The 18,371-nt window shown below is 38.2% G+C and overlaps 1 protein-coding gene across 16 annotated transcripts in view; it reads right to left on the reverse strand.

Moving 5' to 3' along the window:
* The window catches only part of RYR2 (ryanodine receptor 2), a 243,264-nt gene that overhangs the window by 62,325 nt on the left and 162,568 nt on the right, over positions 1-18,371 (reverse strand). For all 16 annotated transcript variants that reach the window (XM_083432050.1, XM_083432042.1, XM_083432040.1 and 13 more), the window contains 10 exons: positions 17,853-17,979; positions 16,567-16,682; positions 15,514-15,578; positions 14,921-15,042; positions 11,290-11,339; positions 6,211-6,271; positions 4,893-5,131; positions 3,510-3,591; positions 2,008-2,138; positions 476-796 (listed from right to left, as the gene is read on the reverse strand). In XM_083432050.1, coding sequence (XP_083288176.1) covers positions 476-796; positions 2,008-2,138; positions 3,510-3,591; positions 4,893-5,131; positions 6,211-6,271; positions 11,290-11,339; positions 14,921-15,042; positions 15,514-15,578; positions 16,567-16,682; positions 17,853-17,979 — 1,314 coding nt within the window. The remainder of the gene's footprint in view (positions 1-475; positions 797-2,007; positions 2,139-3,509; positions 3,592-4,892; positions 5,132-6,210; positions 6,272-11,289; positions 11,340-14,920; positions 15,043-15,513; positions 15,579-16,566; positions 16,683-17,852; positions 17,980-18,371) is intronic.

Here is an 18,371-nt window from a genome sequence, read left to right on the forward strand (position 1 = left end):
ATTAATTTTATATCATACTAATATATGAAACTATACTAAAAGATGTTGCATTCCCATAGTAGGTATATTATACTCCAGTGACTACTCTCTTCCTCCAAATATCTATTTCATTGTCAGGGTCCTGGTTCAGTTCAAAGGCATGCAAACCTGGAATCGCCTAGTGAATTCTGTTCTGAATCCAGTCTTTTGCAAAATCTTGTCAATTCTTTGTTCCTATCACTAGAACTACTTACACTGTCTGATAATTTAGAATACAACCTGCCTCTTGTCCTTGCTGGTCTTTTCCATTTAACACTCTTCAATCAATTAGAAATCTGTCTGCTGAAATAATCTATATTTACATTTCTCAATTTCTTATTTCTTTTTAATGTATTCTTGTTCGGCTTAAATTCAGAATAGTATTAAGTATTTGCATAGCAATGGAATCCAAGCAAAAATAAATTAAATAATTCATATTATTTTTCTTTCATTTTACCTGCTAATTTCTTCATCCAGGCTCCCTCATCTATGCCCAAATTATTATGTATGATTTTCAGTATATTTCCTAGAAGGGTATTCATATGCTCTGAAGTCAAAGCTGTGCAACACATTTCACTATTGTCAGGGTTGCTTTCTGGTCCATGCTCCCACCAGTGTGACATGTAGCTACAGAGCATAGGCAGTACAACTTCCATTACATGAGGCATTTGTGTGTAGCGAATGCCAGATTCAGCTAATTCCACAATTTCTTCCATTAGCTTCTCCAGAGAAGGAATGTTCGGAGAAAGTTCTTCTACACTGTTTGGTAAGCTAAGACCTAAAAGAAATAATATCGGTAACAATAAAAAAAAAACTTTACTTGACACCAATAGTGAATGAACTCTTATATTTATCCTGATCAGATTTTTCCTTTCATACATTACTAGTATTTTAGTTAAGACAAAAATACACTTTTATCCACATTACGAAGAGATGTGATTTAATATCCATTATTATTAACATCACTTAATGGTTCTTTGTCCTAATAAGTGGTTTATAATTTTTGTTAAATATGCAAATAATATTATTTACCTTAATGCAATCTAAAAGTAAATAATCAAAATGAATTGAAAGCATATATTTGAAACCTTTGTTCAAGCAACCCTACAAGCCATGGGAACAAACCATATTTTTTAGTGTTCCTCCCTCTTCCTACTCCTTCACTCACACATATGGCTTCATTAAATATTGTCTTACTTTATCAAAACGTAGTTTACTATTACATTCAAATCATCAAACCATTACAATTACAAAATTGTAATTTGGGAGCAAACTGTAGCTTGCAATTCATATTTGGAAGCCTCACTCATCAGTTCAGATAATAGCCAAGTTGTCTTTGGATCAATAAAATCTCCTTATGAGTGAGAGGGGAAGATAAGAGGAAGGGGAAGGATTGTGATGGAGCCTAGATTTCAAGAACCTCTGGTGCATATTTATAATGAGCTTTCACGACTATGAATTTATCACCCATGAGATCTAAAGCAGGAAATAATGATGGTTTGTTTAAAACAAGGGTAACCTCAAATCATGGTTTATTAAACTGGTTTATTTCAAAAAAACCAGTTTGTTGAAATAACAACAATTTAGAGTTCCGATATCAACTACTGTTAATCAAAAACTAAAGTAAAAGCTTCTACTCTTCTCCTTATGCCAAAGAAGTGAGGTGTCAAGTGAGCCCAAGGCCTGCTGCAGTTCATTCTGATCAAAATAAACCATGGTTTATCAGGACATTTGAACTACCAATGTATCAACCATATTAACAGGAAGTCACTTTGATTTCAATTGAAAACTCTGAGCTTTCCTCTCAACTCCATATTGTCCACTGAAGACAATATGCCTTTACAAGTTTAGGCACTTGCCAAGGAACAAAGGAAATATAAAAAAGCAACAGGCATTAACACGTAAGAAGGTCATAAAATGAAAGGCATCTACATAAGCAGTGGTGTCTGGATAATTTATGAAATTTACGTTGGAAGCCATTTTTTGTACCTGTTCTATCTCTTGTAGTCTTGGTGTTGTAAATAGAATGTGTGTTGTGATGGTTCAGATGAGTTTCTAAGAATGCCACAGGAAAGGCACCAGCAAATGCAGCTAGGCATTCGCCTAAAGCTGAGCGCTGCCTGCAGAATGAAAAATTCAAGTTAGAGAAGCAGCAGAAATAAAGAAACCACCCATTGAAAGCTCAGGAGAATATAATTATCTTCACCTGGAACCAGAAAGCCAGTAAAATAGACACCAACTAATGTACTCAACAGGGATACAACCAGTGAAAGAGCCCTATATGCAATAATTGCCATCCGCTTTATTTCTGAAGGCAACAGACCTCAGAGCAGGGAGTTTGATGCACAACTTAAAACACACAGCAGCTTCACTTGATATGGCCTTTATTTACTGGGTTACACAAAAAGGGGATTAATAAACTAAAGAAAGTAGCCATTTGTTGGGTCTGTAATCCCATTACCTATGCCAGCTGAGGATGACTCTCATCATCAGCTGAAACCTCGGAAAGTGGCAAATAGCTATTACCAACAAACTAAACTTGGTCCACCAGTTGTAACTATTCCTAGGAAATTGTGCACTTGCTATTATGACACATGTCATAGTAACCTCTAGGCTAGGCTAGACTACTGTAATGTGGTGTGCATGGGGCAGCATTTGAAAACTGTTTGGAAAGTTAAATTAATTGGTACCCACTTGAAGGGTAGTTTTACATTGCTTTGCATAAGCTGGATGAATGGTTAAAAGAAAGAGACAACAGCACCACCCTAATTGTGGAACCCAGGAGCAGTGCATTGGTGCCCTCCTGACACCTGTGCTGCTGCTGCTGCTGCTGCTGCCACTTAGCTGGATGGGCTAGAGCAGGGCCAGGTAGAAGCAGCAAGGTCAGAGCCATCCAGATGCACTGGCAGGACCACTGCTGTCACTCTGGTGCTGCCACCAGTTTCTTCCCCAACCTCATCCCCCACCCCATCCAGGCAGACAGTGATGCCATCCGTGTCAGGAATTTGGCTCCATGGCTCACCAGATGCACTATTCCCGTAGAACCCCTTCCTGAAGAGATCCAGCAAGACAGCCTGACTTTTTACCTTTAGAAAGTGAATTAAGAATTGTTTTGTTCCAGTAGGTCTTTGGAGACGAGCCCTTTTTGATTACATAGAATCATAGAGTTGGAAGAGACCACAAGGGCCATCGAGTCCAACCCCCCTGAACTGGTATAAGTGTTTATGTCTTCAATCTACTGGCCGTATTGACCCCTCCCCCCCCCCTTTCAGCTCTTGATTTTATATTGCTGTTGTTGCTGTTTGACATAAATATTGTTAACTCCACTAACGGCTCTATAGAGCTATGTTTGGCAGGATGTGAAGTTTAAAATGAGTACACAGTTTCACTGAAGTGACTGATAAAAATTTCCAGATTTGCAACAGAGGCAGGATTCCGCCCTAAACGTTCACAAGACATTTTGGGTAGTGGTTTTGATGTTTCCCTCTTACCGCTCCACATAGATACTCTTGCTTGTCCCCAGAGCATACAAGCTGGCCAATATTCTGTAACAAGAGACTTGAACATCTTCCACTGAAGAAAATGGAAATAAAAGAAAGCATTTTAAAGGTAATTCATTTCACCAATATGCAAAACACAGCTGAGAAGGCAATGTAAATCTTTCAGGAAACCATTTTAAACAATATTAAGTATTATGTATGGAATTATTATAATATGCAAAAACAAAAATTGATTCTATCATGAAATAAAAGCTATACTGTCACATCAAACATACCAAGAATGAATATTGTCACATCAAACATACCAAGAATGAGTCTAAATTCTAGGACACAAAGGCTTGGAGCCGCAGAAAGCTGACTTTCCTGCCGCCTCCTTCCCTCTCCCCTCAAGATGTCTTTCCTTAAGGGCAGGGGACCCTCCTGAACATGATGGGTTGTACCCAAGGGAAGAAAGCGGGTTCCTGAAAATTTCATGAGTTGAAGTGCCACTCATGGAAGGTGCCACCACCTGTTTTGCAAGGATCGCCGCTTCCACCACAGTCGCCTGCTAAATAGCCACCCTCATTCAGCAGGCCATCCCAACCTGAAACTGCCAGGGGGAGGGGGTGGCAGGAAAATCCGCTTCTACCAGACTCATTTCCCCAGATCATCTGCTGCCACCTTATTCAACCTAATTCTTCACCATAAGTGGAGTGGTGGCAGCCACAGAACCCTAAATTGGCCAGCTGTTCTGGAATCTAAATCCTGGGAGCAGGGATCCCAGGGCTGGTAGAAGGAAGAGCCAGTAGAGCAGTACAGCTGCTGCAATCTTAGAGTTGCCATATGTCCAGATTTTCCTGGACACAGGAATACCACAGTTGACAGCAGAGTCTGTGCTGAAATTGGCAAATGTCCAAGTAAAAATCGGCATATTTTATTTTTTCCTTGATTGTGTCCAAAAAGCTCAACAACTTTGGGCAAACAACTTTGCTCAAAAACTTTTCTGTCCAAATTTTCACTGCTTGAAATGTGGCAACCTATGCAGTCTGTGGCTTGCCTGAGCCACCCCATCCACTGCCTCTTCTCCCACTGAAATTCACAGTGCCATCTGTCCGTAGTCAAACAAATGGCAGTGTGATGACATTTCCATTTTTCTTATATGTGTAGATAATCACTAATCAGAACTGTGGCAAAGGCAGAGATAGAATATTTAAGTCAATAACATTAATCCTGGGGTCTTTATGCTAAAATTATTGAGACCAACTGCAACTAAATCAAGGCACTGCCTACAGTAAATGCCTGGAATATTTGTAGCCAGGCTTTATTAATGTCAAACACAAAATATTCAAGACTTGGTGATACAGAAGTACCTCATATTTCTATTTAAATACCTACATATTAAATCTTCTCCAAATTGATGCTGTCCAATGTGTTCAAATAATGAAGATAGCACTGGCAGAAGAGCCATAGTGGTATAGTTAATTATTTGTGTCACTCCTTTTGGCTGAGTCCTAGTGTGCGTAAACTGCCCCTGCTTAAGATTCTCCATTGTCTTCTCCAGGTCCTCTGCAGCATTATCCAAAAATGTCCTCAAAGCCATCTTCACAGACTCCAGTCCTGTCTTCATCACTGTCCTACATATTTATATGCACATAAAATAATATTAAATTATGTAATATACAAAAGGAATAAAATTCCTTAGTCCCCACAATATATAAAATAGAAGGGTGGAGACCAGTGAAAAAGCTCTTTAGCAATCAATGTAAGCGATGAGAAAAATGCACAAGAGGGCAGCAGCAGATCATGCAACTATTGCATTAATCATTTCCATGGTAGATAAAATACTGTATATACCATATGGTCGTTTGAGCTGATTTTACATCAACAGTATTTACACTGCATTGTTGGAACCAAAAAGGCAGGCTTATAGCTTCTAATAATAGCATAACCCAGCTATTTTGATCAAACCTGACATTTTTGAGAATAAAATGAGATAAAACCAGTACTAAAATTTAGTCTCAAAAGGATGAAAAATGTTTCTGCATATTTCATTTATCTATTTATCTATAATGACCCATCAATGTCCACAGGGCTTTATAGAATACAAGCAAAAAGGTCCCAGTTTTCACCATTTAAAGCAGGCTTCCTCAAACTCGGCCCTCCATATGTTTTGAGACTACAGTTCCCATCATCCCTGACCACTGGTCCTGCTAGCTAGGGATCATGGGAGTTGTAGGCCAGAAACATCTGGAGGGCTGAGTTTGAGGAAGCCTGAAACAAAGGATTAGCTGTTTTCATTAGGGAATAGACATGGGCATGGGCATGGATACATTTCCCCTGATTGAAGTAATTACCAATACTTTAGATTAGCAGCAATTCTCTATTCTCCATTTTGTTTTTGTTTTTTACTGTTTTAAATAATCTTATGTGTAAATCCCGGTTGTTTAGAAGACAATTAATAAATCAAGGCTAACTGTCCCTTCCACCATCCCCAATCAACTTAACATTTTATATCATTTATTTGTTTTAGTATTAAAATGGTGAACCACTTTGGGCACTTGGGCAGAAAGGCAGTAAAATAAATAAATAAATAAATAAATAAATAAATAAATAAATAAATAACTATTGAGCTTTGTGTTCCAAATCAACTTTAGTGACTTATTTACTTTGGAATCGAAACAAAAATTCAATGAACTTATGCTTAGCATTTTACCTTGCATCCAAAGTCTGTCCCAAGATATGCAGACAATTGACTATTGAAGTTGCATCATTTCCTGAGAGGTGAGATAAGAGAGTAATTATAGTATTCCTTTCTTTTGGTGAATTAACAAGTGGGGAAATGTGCATCAGAGATGAAAATTGTTGACAGAATGTTAACTAAAATATTGTTTCAACCCTTTTAGCAAATGCCAAAAGCAGAAACAATTATTAAAAGCACCATAAAGCTGGTTGAAGCAGACAAAACATATTTCATGAATGTGGTGAGCAACACAAAACAGTATTTATGTGATTTTATAAGTGCAGTTAGATCTGTGTATCTCCTAAAAATAGGGGCAGGCTTGTAATTCAACCTAAAGCAGAAACCTCAGTCTCTCTTCCTCACTCTTTGTACGATTGCATTGAATTTAGAAGCCTGTATATCATTATATAGTTGCGACTATATACCACTACTGAAACTAAAGCTACCATATACCAAATAACTTAATTGACGAGCTTTCAACTTCTAGAAATCCTTTTTCAATTACAGTTGGGATTTGATCATGCTGATATCAAAAAACTCTCTCTTGAAGGGCGATTATATAGTAGATATTTTGTTCAAGTGAGAGTCAAAGGTAAACACCCAGAAATCAATTCAGTCACACATAAGCACTTTGAGGTGTTTTTAAAAGTGAGTTCTAAAAATTGTTTCACTTTTGTGGGATTATATCCCCTGTGAGTTGCAGGTGTTGTGATATAAAAAAGATTGCAGCTGGGATCCAAGGAATTAGCTCCCCCCCCCCCCCAACAGCAGCGCTGGTATTATATGATCAACTAAACTATAAAGCACAGAAACATGCTATCTGTTCCTAAAGTTATTGGAATTATTTCCTGTGTGGATTCCACATAATGGCAAAAACAGAACAAGGTTGTGATGATGCCATTTATATTAATGTGTTAGCGGCATTAAGCCATATTGAGCCAATATATATGTAAAACTAACTAAAGTGTGTGGGTTAATAATGCTTTAAAATCAGACTGATGTCCTCCTTACAAATATTTTAAGATTGATGTAGAATTCTTTTCAGACTCCAGAAGAAAAGCAAAAAGCCTAACTGTATAAATGGAATCTCATGACAAATTTAATGAGAGCAAATGAGCTAAAACCTATGCAAAAATCATATATGTTGAAATTAAATGATAACTGCAATTTTTATTAGGAAACCTGAAATCCACAATAAAAATTAAAAGAGAGTATAAACTGTGGCTAAAGAAAACCAAATTATTAAACATTTATTAAAACAGGGATAGAGCTTAGAAATACAAGAATTATAACTGTTTCCAACTACTTTCAAACAAAAAATTATATTGGTATATATCAGTTTATTAATTTAAAGCATTTATATACCGCCTTGAATACAAGGCACCTTAGCAAAATTAAAAACAAGAAAATAACAATAAATTAAAGAAACGGTAGATAAAAGTGAAAATAATAATCTGTTTTTTTTAAATATGTAGGGTATTGAAATGTTTCTAAATGGTTCAAAATGTCTATATGATAGATATATATCTAGCATCTAAAAGATGGCAAAGTTGGTGCCAGGCACAACTCCTTAGTGAAAAACTCCAATACTGAAAAAGCCCTCTTCCTTATACATAGAAGCCTCACCTCTGACGACCTTTGCACAAGGTCAGGTTGATATGGCTTACAATTTTATACACAATTATAATTGCACTATTACACAAGCAGTTATTATACAGCAAATCCCATATAAGAGATACAACAGTAGCACAAAGTTCTACTCAAGACATACTATGTAAAAAAAGAAAGTGGATTACCTTTATGGTGCTATACTATAAATAAAAAATAGCCAGCAACTACATCGTTTGTGGGACTTGCAACAGTATATTCCCACTTAGTAACAGCAATGTGCATATTCAGGAACAGGAAACTCCTTTTTATCATGCTCTGTTTTCCACACACACACACCCCAACTGCCATTCATCATTCTATGGATACAGAGCATGCTTCACTTTCATTGGGCTTGTTTTTTGTTTGTCTTAGATTTGCTTTACTTATGCAAACATTGGGGTCCCCTCCCCTCCCTGGGCATACTGATACCTTCCTCTTGTTTACTGGTGGCCCCATTTTGGTGCCACATTTGTCGTCTGCATTCAGAGGCAGTAATAATCAACAACAGATTTCTGTTGTTTCAACATGACAAACCTTGCCTTGATCACGCCAGGAACAAAAGGGAAAGAGGCAAGAGAGAATGTTTTCACTAAACTACGTCTGAACCACTGAGATATACAAAACTAAATACAACACATACATTTTTTATCTGGAGCTCAATTTTCATGTTTAAAATGTGCAAAATTTCAGAGCTGCCATGAAACTACATTGTTATAAGGCTTGAGACGCACTTTTCAAGCTTATAATGCCTTTTAGTTTTATCTTAAAGTATCTCCTTTCATGACTAGATTCCATTTTTTACGTGTTTATTAATACACTTTTGTATCCTCTGTATTCCAGTAAAAGAAACTGATTGAATTAGCTAAGCAAATTGCATGAGAACTTTTTTTAAAAAAAATCTTTCTCTTTTTCTTTTGTTCAAGTCCTAGATGCTAAGTACAGCTCAGACAAAAGCTCCAAAGCCTGATATTAAGGCCAGAGAAAACTATGCAATGCCTGAGCTACCCTAAATGGTACCCTAAGCTACCAAGGTTTAGGTGAAGGGGATGTGTGAAATCCCCAAATCTGACCAAACTCAGGCAAGCTTCTCAACTAGATCTAGGCAATGCTTAGCCAGAATCCTTATGTATATACTATATAATAAAAGTAGAAGCTGCAGTAAAATGCTGCAGTATGTCCTCATCTACTAATAGGAGTACTCCTCTTCAGAGGACCAAAAATGACTGCCTACAGTCACATAAGCTCAAGGCCACATTATAATGGGGTAATTGAAACAGTTGCACCAGGGTCCTTACTTGCCCCAGACTCTGACCTTTCATGTTTTTTAAAGTAAGCTTCCAGCTCTCCTAGAAGGAAATTTATGAAGCAAAATGTGCAGGCAGCCTTCTAAGCAACTTTTGTGAGATGAGTCATCTTGGCTATTTTTGCTCCTTCAGTGTTTTCAGTCAAAGGGTCAAATTAGAACTATGATTGATGAGTGCAATGTTTCGACACCAGACAATAGGAATTCCTGGGGTCCAAACAGCTGCTGTTTTCTAAAGCACTGCTATTTTCCACTTCCCTTTAGTGTACTTCTCTTTCCTGTTTATGTCTCAATTTTAGTTCCCTACTCCCCATTTCCCCTTCTTTTCTTCCAAGCAGCCAGGATGCATCTTCCCTGTAGTGGGTTCAAATGAGATCAGGTACCCCACAAGGAGTTATTCTCTGTATATACTATTGTTAAAGCCCTGCCCCATGTCAGATGCAAAATGTGAAAACTTTGCAAAGAGGAATAAGCTCTTGCTTTGTAGGAGCTGAAATCCAGGTACTCATTAAGAATCAAAGAATAAGTGCAACTACTCAGAAGTAGATCTTAATGGACTTACAGGACTGCAGTCTTGGCTTTCTCATCTGTGTTAAGACCCAATCTGTGAACTTGACACTTTCCCCCAGTCTGTCATTGTTTAATACAGTTGTATAGTTAAAGGAGCTTGTGTAGTTTGGCAGGAAAGGAACAGGATTTATCAGCTCATTCCCAAAGCCTGTATGAGAAGCAAACTATTTTGCTTCTGACTTTACAGATTTTTAATTGTTAAACAATAAATGTATAGGGTTTAAACTGTTAGTAATGCAAAGCTCAGTTGGCCTCTGCAACAACTCAGCACACTGTTAGCACCAGGACAGGCACCAAAGAAAACCCCTTAGGGTCTGGATGTTGGAAGGCAATTTAAGTGATCACTGTATATCATTGAGTTGCACACTAAGAATGTCAGAAATAACATAAAGGAGCTAGACACTGAACCATATTGCCATCTCAAACAAACTCGTTAAATAACATTATAGGTTGCATAGGGTATAGAGCATTGCTAAATGTCAAGCACTAGCATTATATTCAGTTTATTGATATTATGCAAAAAAAAATGGTGGGTTTCAGGTGAATTCTTCTATGTTAGCTGTCATCTTAGCTAAATAATTCTTGCATGGCTTATCCAGGACAATGAGAATCTGAAAAGTGACGATGAATACATTCACAGAACGTATCAGTAAACCATTTCAAATGTATGTTTCTGAAATGATCTAGGTTGTAATTAACCTTCACCTGTTCCTGGATCTTCACACCCTTCCAGTTGGGGAGATGCAAAAGGAGAGGCTTTCCAAGAGTAAATTATTGCACTAGGGCTCTGGAACAATAATTCATTCTGCATATGCAACACCTGCTGTATTGTGAAAATGGACCAGCCAACTCACTCTGCCAATTTACATGGGATTTTTCCTTACCCTTAAACAGGGACTGCCATGCAAGTTTTCCATGTACTGAAAGGAGAGCAGTGGGGTGACTTGTTTTTCCAGCACACAGCATAGTTCCCTAATGAGCTGCCCAAATGGAATGTCTCTACTGGATATGGGGAATAAAGTTACTAGATTGGGGTGAATTTCCATGGTCCATATACGTATGGATGTGGTACTTCACACTGTCAGTAACATGGAAAATAAGGCACTGAATAAATTCATAGTAAGTCTCAATAAATTGATGTCTTATTGCTTTAACAAGATAATTGTTTTTTTAAGTCAAACAGTCAATAGAAAGTTTATTGCAGAACTTTTTGGTTACCACATAAATATTACTGGCTACCCTAAAGGATTTTTAGTGGGTCACAAAGTTCATGCTCTTGGTCAGGAGTAGCCAGTGTGGTGCTCTTTCGATGTTGTTGGACTATACCTCCCATCATCCCTGACCTTTGGCTGTGCTTTCTGAAGCTGATGGGAGTTGTAGTTCAAAAACTGGAGAGCACCACATTGTCTATCCCTGCTCGTGGACATGCAGTCATGCAGCATACATCAAAGCAGCACAGACATAGTTGCAAGTAATGGCAAAGAAAATCAAGGGATGCTCACACAAGAATTTGTCAAGGGTCTCCTTACCAAACAGTGAAATCCTATGCCTGACAAGAACTCCAAGTTTGCAGAATAGGCTGAAGACAAGGGGTAAATAAAAGAGAAGGGAGGGGAAAAGGAAATAAAGGAAGGAAGGAAGGAAGGAAGGAAGGAAGGAAGGAAGGAAGGAAGAAAGAAAAATAACAGCTGATATATGAGCAGGAAAAAGCAGCATGATGTTTTGCAGAAAGAATTCAGTCTCTGAGCAGAATGTAGGACTGAGAGTACTATAAAAGTTTCCAAGAGCAGCTCTTGACAAACACGGTTAAGTAAGCACATATTGTAATTAAACAGAGAATAACTGACAATGACTATTTATACAAATGTCCTTAATGAAATCTCACCACCAACAACAAAAAGTCACTGAAATTTTAGGAAGCAAAATGCAGTCAGTAGGCTAGTTTAATATCATCATTGCAATTTTAGAAGCGATAAAAGATTCTGATTGAGACAAATATAAATGTTTGGTGGTAAAATATATTAAATTTATAAATGAGTAATCATGTTAAAACTTCCCTTTATTTTTAATGAATAATTTTATTGTTTAACACACAACCAACATCAGTTGCTATCCAACCCAAAGTTATTAAGATGTGCTTGAACCTATTAATTTAAACGGACTTAAGAACATCTCACTCAGTTGGGTAATCATTAATTTAAAAAATCCAAAGTAGATATGAACAATGAATTTACTTAATGGCTTCAATCCAAAGGTTCTATTTCACTGATGGAAAGTTCTTCCATTCACCTAACACAAGCTCTGCTCACAGAAGGGCTCTTTCTGTGAAAGGAAGCATCTTCAATGAGCAGAACATAAAACAATCCCCCCTCTCCTCCCCTACACATGGTTCTGGCCTAACATCCCCCCAGTCTTTTTTTAAGGGTCACATGGAGAAGGAGAGGTTGGAAAGCCCTGTTGCACAAATGACAGCCTTTGTGTAGGGCTTTCACTAGTGGATTCATGATGTGAATCCAACTCAATGTGTTTTGAGTCACTGTGGTGCTCATGAAAGCTCTCACGGCTAGGGAGACAGAGAATACAAAAGGTATAAGGAAATGGACAAATCTTGACATAAATGAAGTTACTTTTCATGACCAAATTCAGGTGTGTTTTTTTATAATAATGAGGGCTATTACGGACATTAATTAATGTAACATACTCAGAACATACACAAAATAAATCAGATTTTAAAAATTGCCAGTTTTTCCAGATCCCCTCCACCAATAATTATTAATTTCTAAAAATAGCAGTCATTACCAATGGTCTGCCCTGCCACACATTCCTCAGGCCCATATAATAAAAAAACCCAAGCCTATTCATCTTAGCCGTGCTGCCTGCACAGCCCCCTGTCTCTGAGGGCTCTTAGCAACATCTTCCAGAATTAATATCCTCCCTCTTCAGATGCCACTCAAAAGAAAAGTATACTTCCTGGCCTCTGACACATAACACCAGTTATTACTGGTCACCGCTTAAACTGCCTGCATTCTAAGCTGTGATACAAAATGAAAATACTGTATAACTTACTGTACAAGCAATGTTAACGTCAATCAAAAGACTTTCTAAAGAAGGTAAGTCTTTGTTAACTACTTCTTCAACAATCCAGCACAACTTTTGCAATATACATAGAAAGCTGCCAGAGTCAGACCATTGATCCAGCTTGTTTACTATGGGTTTACATTTCACTGGCTCTCCAGGGTTTCAGATGGGGTCACTCTCGGCTTTATCTGGAGATGCTGGAGGTTGAACCAATGAGATACAGCCATTCTCATCAACGCATCTCATGTTGCTCATTCAGCATTGCACAACAAATGGGGCTTAGAGATTTCATGAAGTATTGTTAACTATGTTATAAAACACATTAAAAAGAACCTCATGACTAACACCGAGAAAGAATCAATACAGTGGTACCTCGGGTTACATACGCTTCAGGTTACATATGCTTCAGGTTACAGACTCTACTAACCCAGAAATATTACCTCGGGTTAAGAACTTTGCTTCAGGATGAGAACAGAAATTGTGCTCCAGCGGCAGCGCAGCAGCAGGAGGCCCAATTAGCTAAAGTCATGCTTCAGGTTAAGAACTGTTTCAGGTTAAGAACGGACCTCCGGAACGAATTAAGTACTTAACCCGAGGTACCACTGTATGAGTAACTCGCAACTCGCGCTCATTTAACTTGTGTGCATTCAGCTTTACATGCAAAGAAAGGGACCCCTGACCATTAGGTCCAGTCGCGGATGACTCTGAGGTTGCGGCACTCATCTCGCTTTATTGGCCAAGGGAGCCAGTGTACAGCTTCCGGGTCATGTGGCCAGCATGACTAAGCTGCTTCTGGTGAACCAGAGCAGTGCACGGAAATGCCATTTACCTTCCCGCTGGAGTGGTACCTATTTATCTACTTGCACTTTGATGTGCTTTCAAACTGCTAGGTTGGCAGGAGCTGAGACCGAGCAACGGGAGCTCACCCCGTTGCGGGGATTCGAACCGCTGACCTTCTGATCAGCCAGTCCTAGGCTCTGTGGTTTAGACCACAGCGCCACCTGCATCCCTTTATGCTATTTACATGCATAGCGATAAACAAACAAATAAATAATAGAAAGGGAGCATCTGGGGAGAAAACTTTGGCAATGCCACCTTCCATTGAACCCAATTTTGGCATTACATACTATCCTTGGAATGTAAGTTGAGTTAAGAGTCACCTGTATAGAGGTTGCGTTTGCATGTCTAAGGCAATACATGTTATATGGGATAATCAGAGGCTTATGAATTCCTTAAAAAAAACAAAACACCTTCTCCTTACTCTCGCTCACGGCAATTCACTGTAGAACCTCGCCCACTACAAAAATCTGCTTTGGAGGGTTCCCCAACTTTCAGAGCAGACGTGAGTGTGGGATGGAGTTTGAGTGACTGCAACAGGCAGGAAAGGAGGAGCACTTCCTGTTGTTTGAGTGGAAGTCTATTGCACTGGTTGGCAGCCACCAGTAGGCATTTCAACAGGATAGGCTAAAAATTTGTCGCATTTCCCCCCCAACAAAGTATGCAGGCAACTGCAATATAACCAAGCAAGTAAAAAAAAATTGTTGAATATATTGGTGAAATCAACTGTTATGTATACATGAAATGTGAAAGTTAATACTAGAATACAGAAGATACTTCAATATTTTAAAGGGGATTTATATTCCAGACATTAAAAAACCCCATTAGCAGGCATATTGGAAAAACAAGATTAAAAAGGGAGCTTTGTTTTGTAGTTCAATTTATGCATCCCTCAATAAAAAAATCCGCCAATTAAACATCATAATGACTGTTTTAGTTCTTTTACCAAAAGAAGAAAAAAATCAGCAGCCCAACCTGCCCCCCACCCTGAAACATGAACCATCTAATTGAGTAGTTACAATGTGGGAAGTAAGAAGAGCTTAGGAAACAGTAGTGGAGATGAGAAAAGGACAAGGAAATTATTAAGCTTAAAGTCTTGGGGAGCTGATCACTCTGTGAAATAGACATCTCCATGTAAATTTCCTTCTTCATGTAAATTTGCCTCTTCTTAGCTCGGTATGTATGCCCATAAATCTGCCTGTGTTTTGTAGTAAGCTAATGGGGTATTATATTTTATGTTTTTACCTTGTCACCATTTCTTTCTCCTTATTTGAGGCATGCCCCCCGCTGCTAAGAGGCCTACTTGCAGCAGATAGGAAATACAGGCGATGGTTCTTAAAATACTGGTCGATCAAAGGAAGTACAACCTGGAATACATACATGAGAAAAAATGGGGGGGGGGGACACTTATTATCTCAAGGCTCCATCTCCCACAATTCTTATTCATGATGGTTCTCTCTAGATCTGACAATGAGCCATCCCCATTAACTCTGACATCATCACCAAGTACCAGTGTGAACAGACTCAGTGAAAGTAGTCTACTTGAAGGTCTGCCAGGTTGCTTTCCCAGTCCCATGGGCTCAGGACACCAAAGGTGCAACCCCCCCCCCTTCAAAAGGAAAGCCTACAGGGCATGTCAAATGTTGGGACAATGTCTTCGCTTGAGCTTAGCCATGCATTTTACTTATATTATCATACATGAATACCCAGCACAAGAGTATGAGCTTGTGTCCCAGGTTCTTCACTGCACCTAACAAGTAATTAGCATTAAATCTCCACTAGCTTTATATATAACACATTTGATAGCAATAAAAAAGGCAAAAGAGAATATACTTTACTTTAGCAAAGAACTTGATTTCTTGTTCATAAGGAAATTGTTCTCCTTTGCCTCTGCTGCCACCATCTGTATAAGAAAAGATAAACTATTGTTTTTTAAATGTAGCCTTTTCTATTATTCTTAAACCATATTTCTCATATATTGAATTGCATACATTCATATACGGTATGTAGGTAGCAATTTTATCCCTAACAGGTTTCTCCCTTTTTATCAGCAAAAGTGTGGCAACTGGTTTAATCTCAGTGGTAGCGATCTATAATTGCTTGCAAAAACCCCTAGTTCCTCCATTACTATTTCAAGATTGAATCAGCCTCCACCCTGAACTTAACACCATGCCTCTCCCCCCCCCCCCACTTTTTCTTTTAAGTAACTAGGACAAGGAAATGACAGGGCCTGTCAGAAACAATCAGACTAGATAATACTACTCTCAACCCCTACCCAAATCATGAGTGTAGGTGAAAATTTATTATTGCATATTAAAATTGAATACTGCATATTAAAAAAGGAATAAGGAAGGAAGGGCAGTCACCAAATAGATAGCTTGAACGCTGGAGTGTATTACAAATCATCGGAACATAAATTTTCAAGACAATGCTCATTTGCATACTGGTATGAAATTTATTTAAACTAGACAGATTGCTTCCATTTTATATTTGTTTAAAAATTAAGACATATACCGAATGTTTTCTTCTTCTCTTCTTTACGAACTTTATGATCTATTTATGTAAGACCCGCATTCTTTATATATGAACATGTGATGTACGATGTGAAGTTGCTCATTCATTTTTTCTACTAAACAGTAATACTAATGTTAAAAACTTAATGATTTCCAACATTTTTTGGAGGACGCAATGGTCTTGTTCACATGACATGCTAAGCCAAACCTCCTCTCCAGGGAAGGAGCTCACAGACACTTTGCTTCTCCCCAGCCCTTTCTGATGCCATGCCAAGCTAATTCAAGGTTTGGCCTGGGGCTCAGGGCTAAGTTATTTCCTCGCTAACCATGATCTCTAACCAATGTTAAAATACAAAATATTTATTTACAGTGACTTACCAAACTCCAGAATATACTGATGGGCTTCATCCACATATCTTATCAGCTGCTGAAGAAAACTGTAAGCAAATCGTTTCTCGATGGAAGGCGTGTCTAATTCTAGATCCTTTAGACCTCTAGAACGACAAGAGCTTTCACTCAAACTTAGAACCGAAAAAGTAGCTTTTTTGTACAAAAACATGCAAATTATCACAAAGTTAGCTGTGGCCTTGTATATTCATCTACCTGCATATACTTTTAAAGTAATTTAGATTAAACTCATATTAATACAGCAAAAAATGTTTCTGTATGTCATGAATTTTTGTTTCTCTTTTCAGTTTGGCATCATTTTGCCTTGATTCAGATTTTAACCCAAACCACTGCATTGGCAAGTCTTAATATGAGCCTCAGATTCTCCTCTCTCTAATTCTCCTTCAATATTATTATTCCCTGCTGCTTGGTGGCAAACTATATCTTCAGGTTACATCCAAATCAGCTATCTGTATCCCATCAGCTGGACAGATCAACTGTCACTAGAGAAAATGGCACCACTGTATAGGAATTTTCCTTAAATTCCTCCTGTACTATCCTTCTTATTTTAAGGATTTGATGAAAAAGTCTGATTGGGTGGCCTTTACAGCTTTCAGCTGTTTTAGGATGAGAAATATGTCATATTTTATAGTATTATTACTTCATGAGCATTTCAGTTTTACAAACAAAAATGCACATATACTGGTGATAGTCAACTAAATTTTGCTCAGAGTAGACCTGTTTAAATTAATGAAGCTAACTTAGTCATCTTTATTAATTTAAATGGGTCTGTTCTGAGTAAAAGACTTAGGCCCAGATTGAACTGACCAGATGCCAGCACGAGGGCTCCTCTTAGTGCAACAAGGTTCCCTACGTCCACCCGGCTACCCCAAATTCACGCTGGAATTCAGGAGAACCCCCAAAAGAGTGCAAGGGCGAAGAGGAAGGGCCATTCCACCTGGAAGCAGAAATGCTTGCACTGACAAAAACTCTCAGAAGAGCGCAATGCTGAATTCTTCCCAGTGGTTTTGTAGCTGTCGTCCAGTGTTCAGGAAAAGTTCCGAAACAGAAAACAAAAAGAACTTTGCAAATATTTCAGATTTACTACTTGATTCACATTTTAAACAAAAACTAAACTTCCTGCCTTTTGTGTGCATATGTGTGCGTGCATATGTATTATTAAATAAATAAATAATACACACACCATATGGCAAAGGTTTAACTCAGCATTGTTTACCTTTTACCTAAAATCTATTGCAACACAGATTAGAATTTACCTTGAGACCACATATCCATTGATCTGTAGGAACTTCAGGATATCTTGTGCTTTCTCTCTGTCCTTGGCCTTTTCTTTGGCTGTCAGTGTATCATATGGAACTAGTAAGGGATGGTTACCTCCTCCCACTGTTGTAAGTTAGAAAAATGACACCATAGTTAAGGCTGAGGGGTGGCCAACTTAGGATATATTGTGAATAACTTCAAAGAGGGTTATATTACTGTTTTATTCCAAAATGCCCATAATAAACTTCCACAATTCATTAAGCACATTACGGTTTAGTCATAGGTTAAAAATATATATATACATTATGCAAAAAAGTACAACATTTAAAAACATAAAAGATTTGACAATTCAAATGCCAGAATCAAGGGGTCCTCACTGCCATAGCAAGTTTGTGGGGTGCAGAGGAAGAATTATTGGGCCAGAGCAGGTGCCTCACAGAAACAAGGCACGGGCCATGCTTGCTAAGGTCCCACGTTGGTGAAAGAGAGACCGCAACAACAGAATGAGAGTGGGA

The sequence above is a fragment of the Podarcis tiliguerta genome (assembly GCF_965153285.1).
Source record: "Podarcis tiliguerta genome assembly, chromosome: 3".
NCBI lineage: Eukaryota > Metazoa > Chordata > Lepidosauria > Squamata > Lacertidae > Podarcis > Podarcis tiliguerta.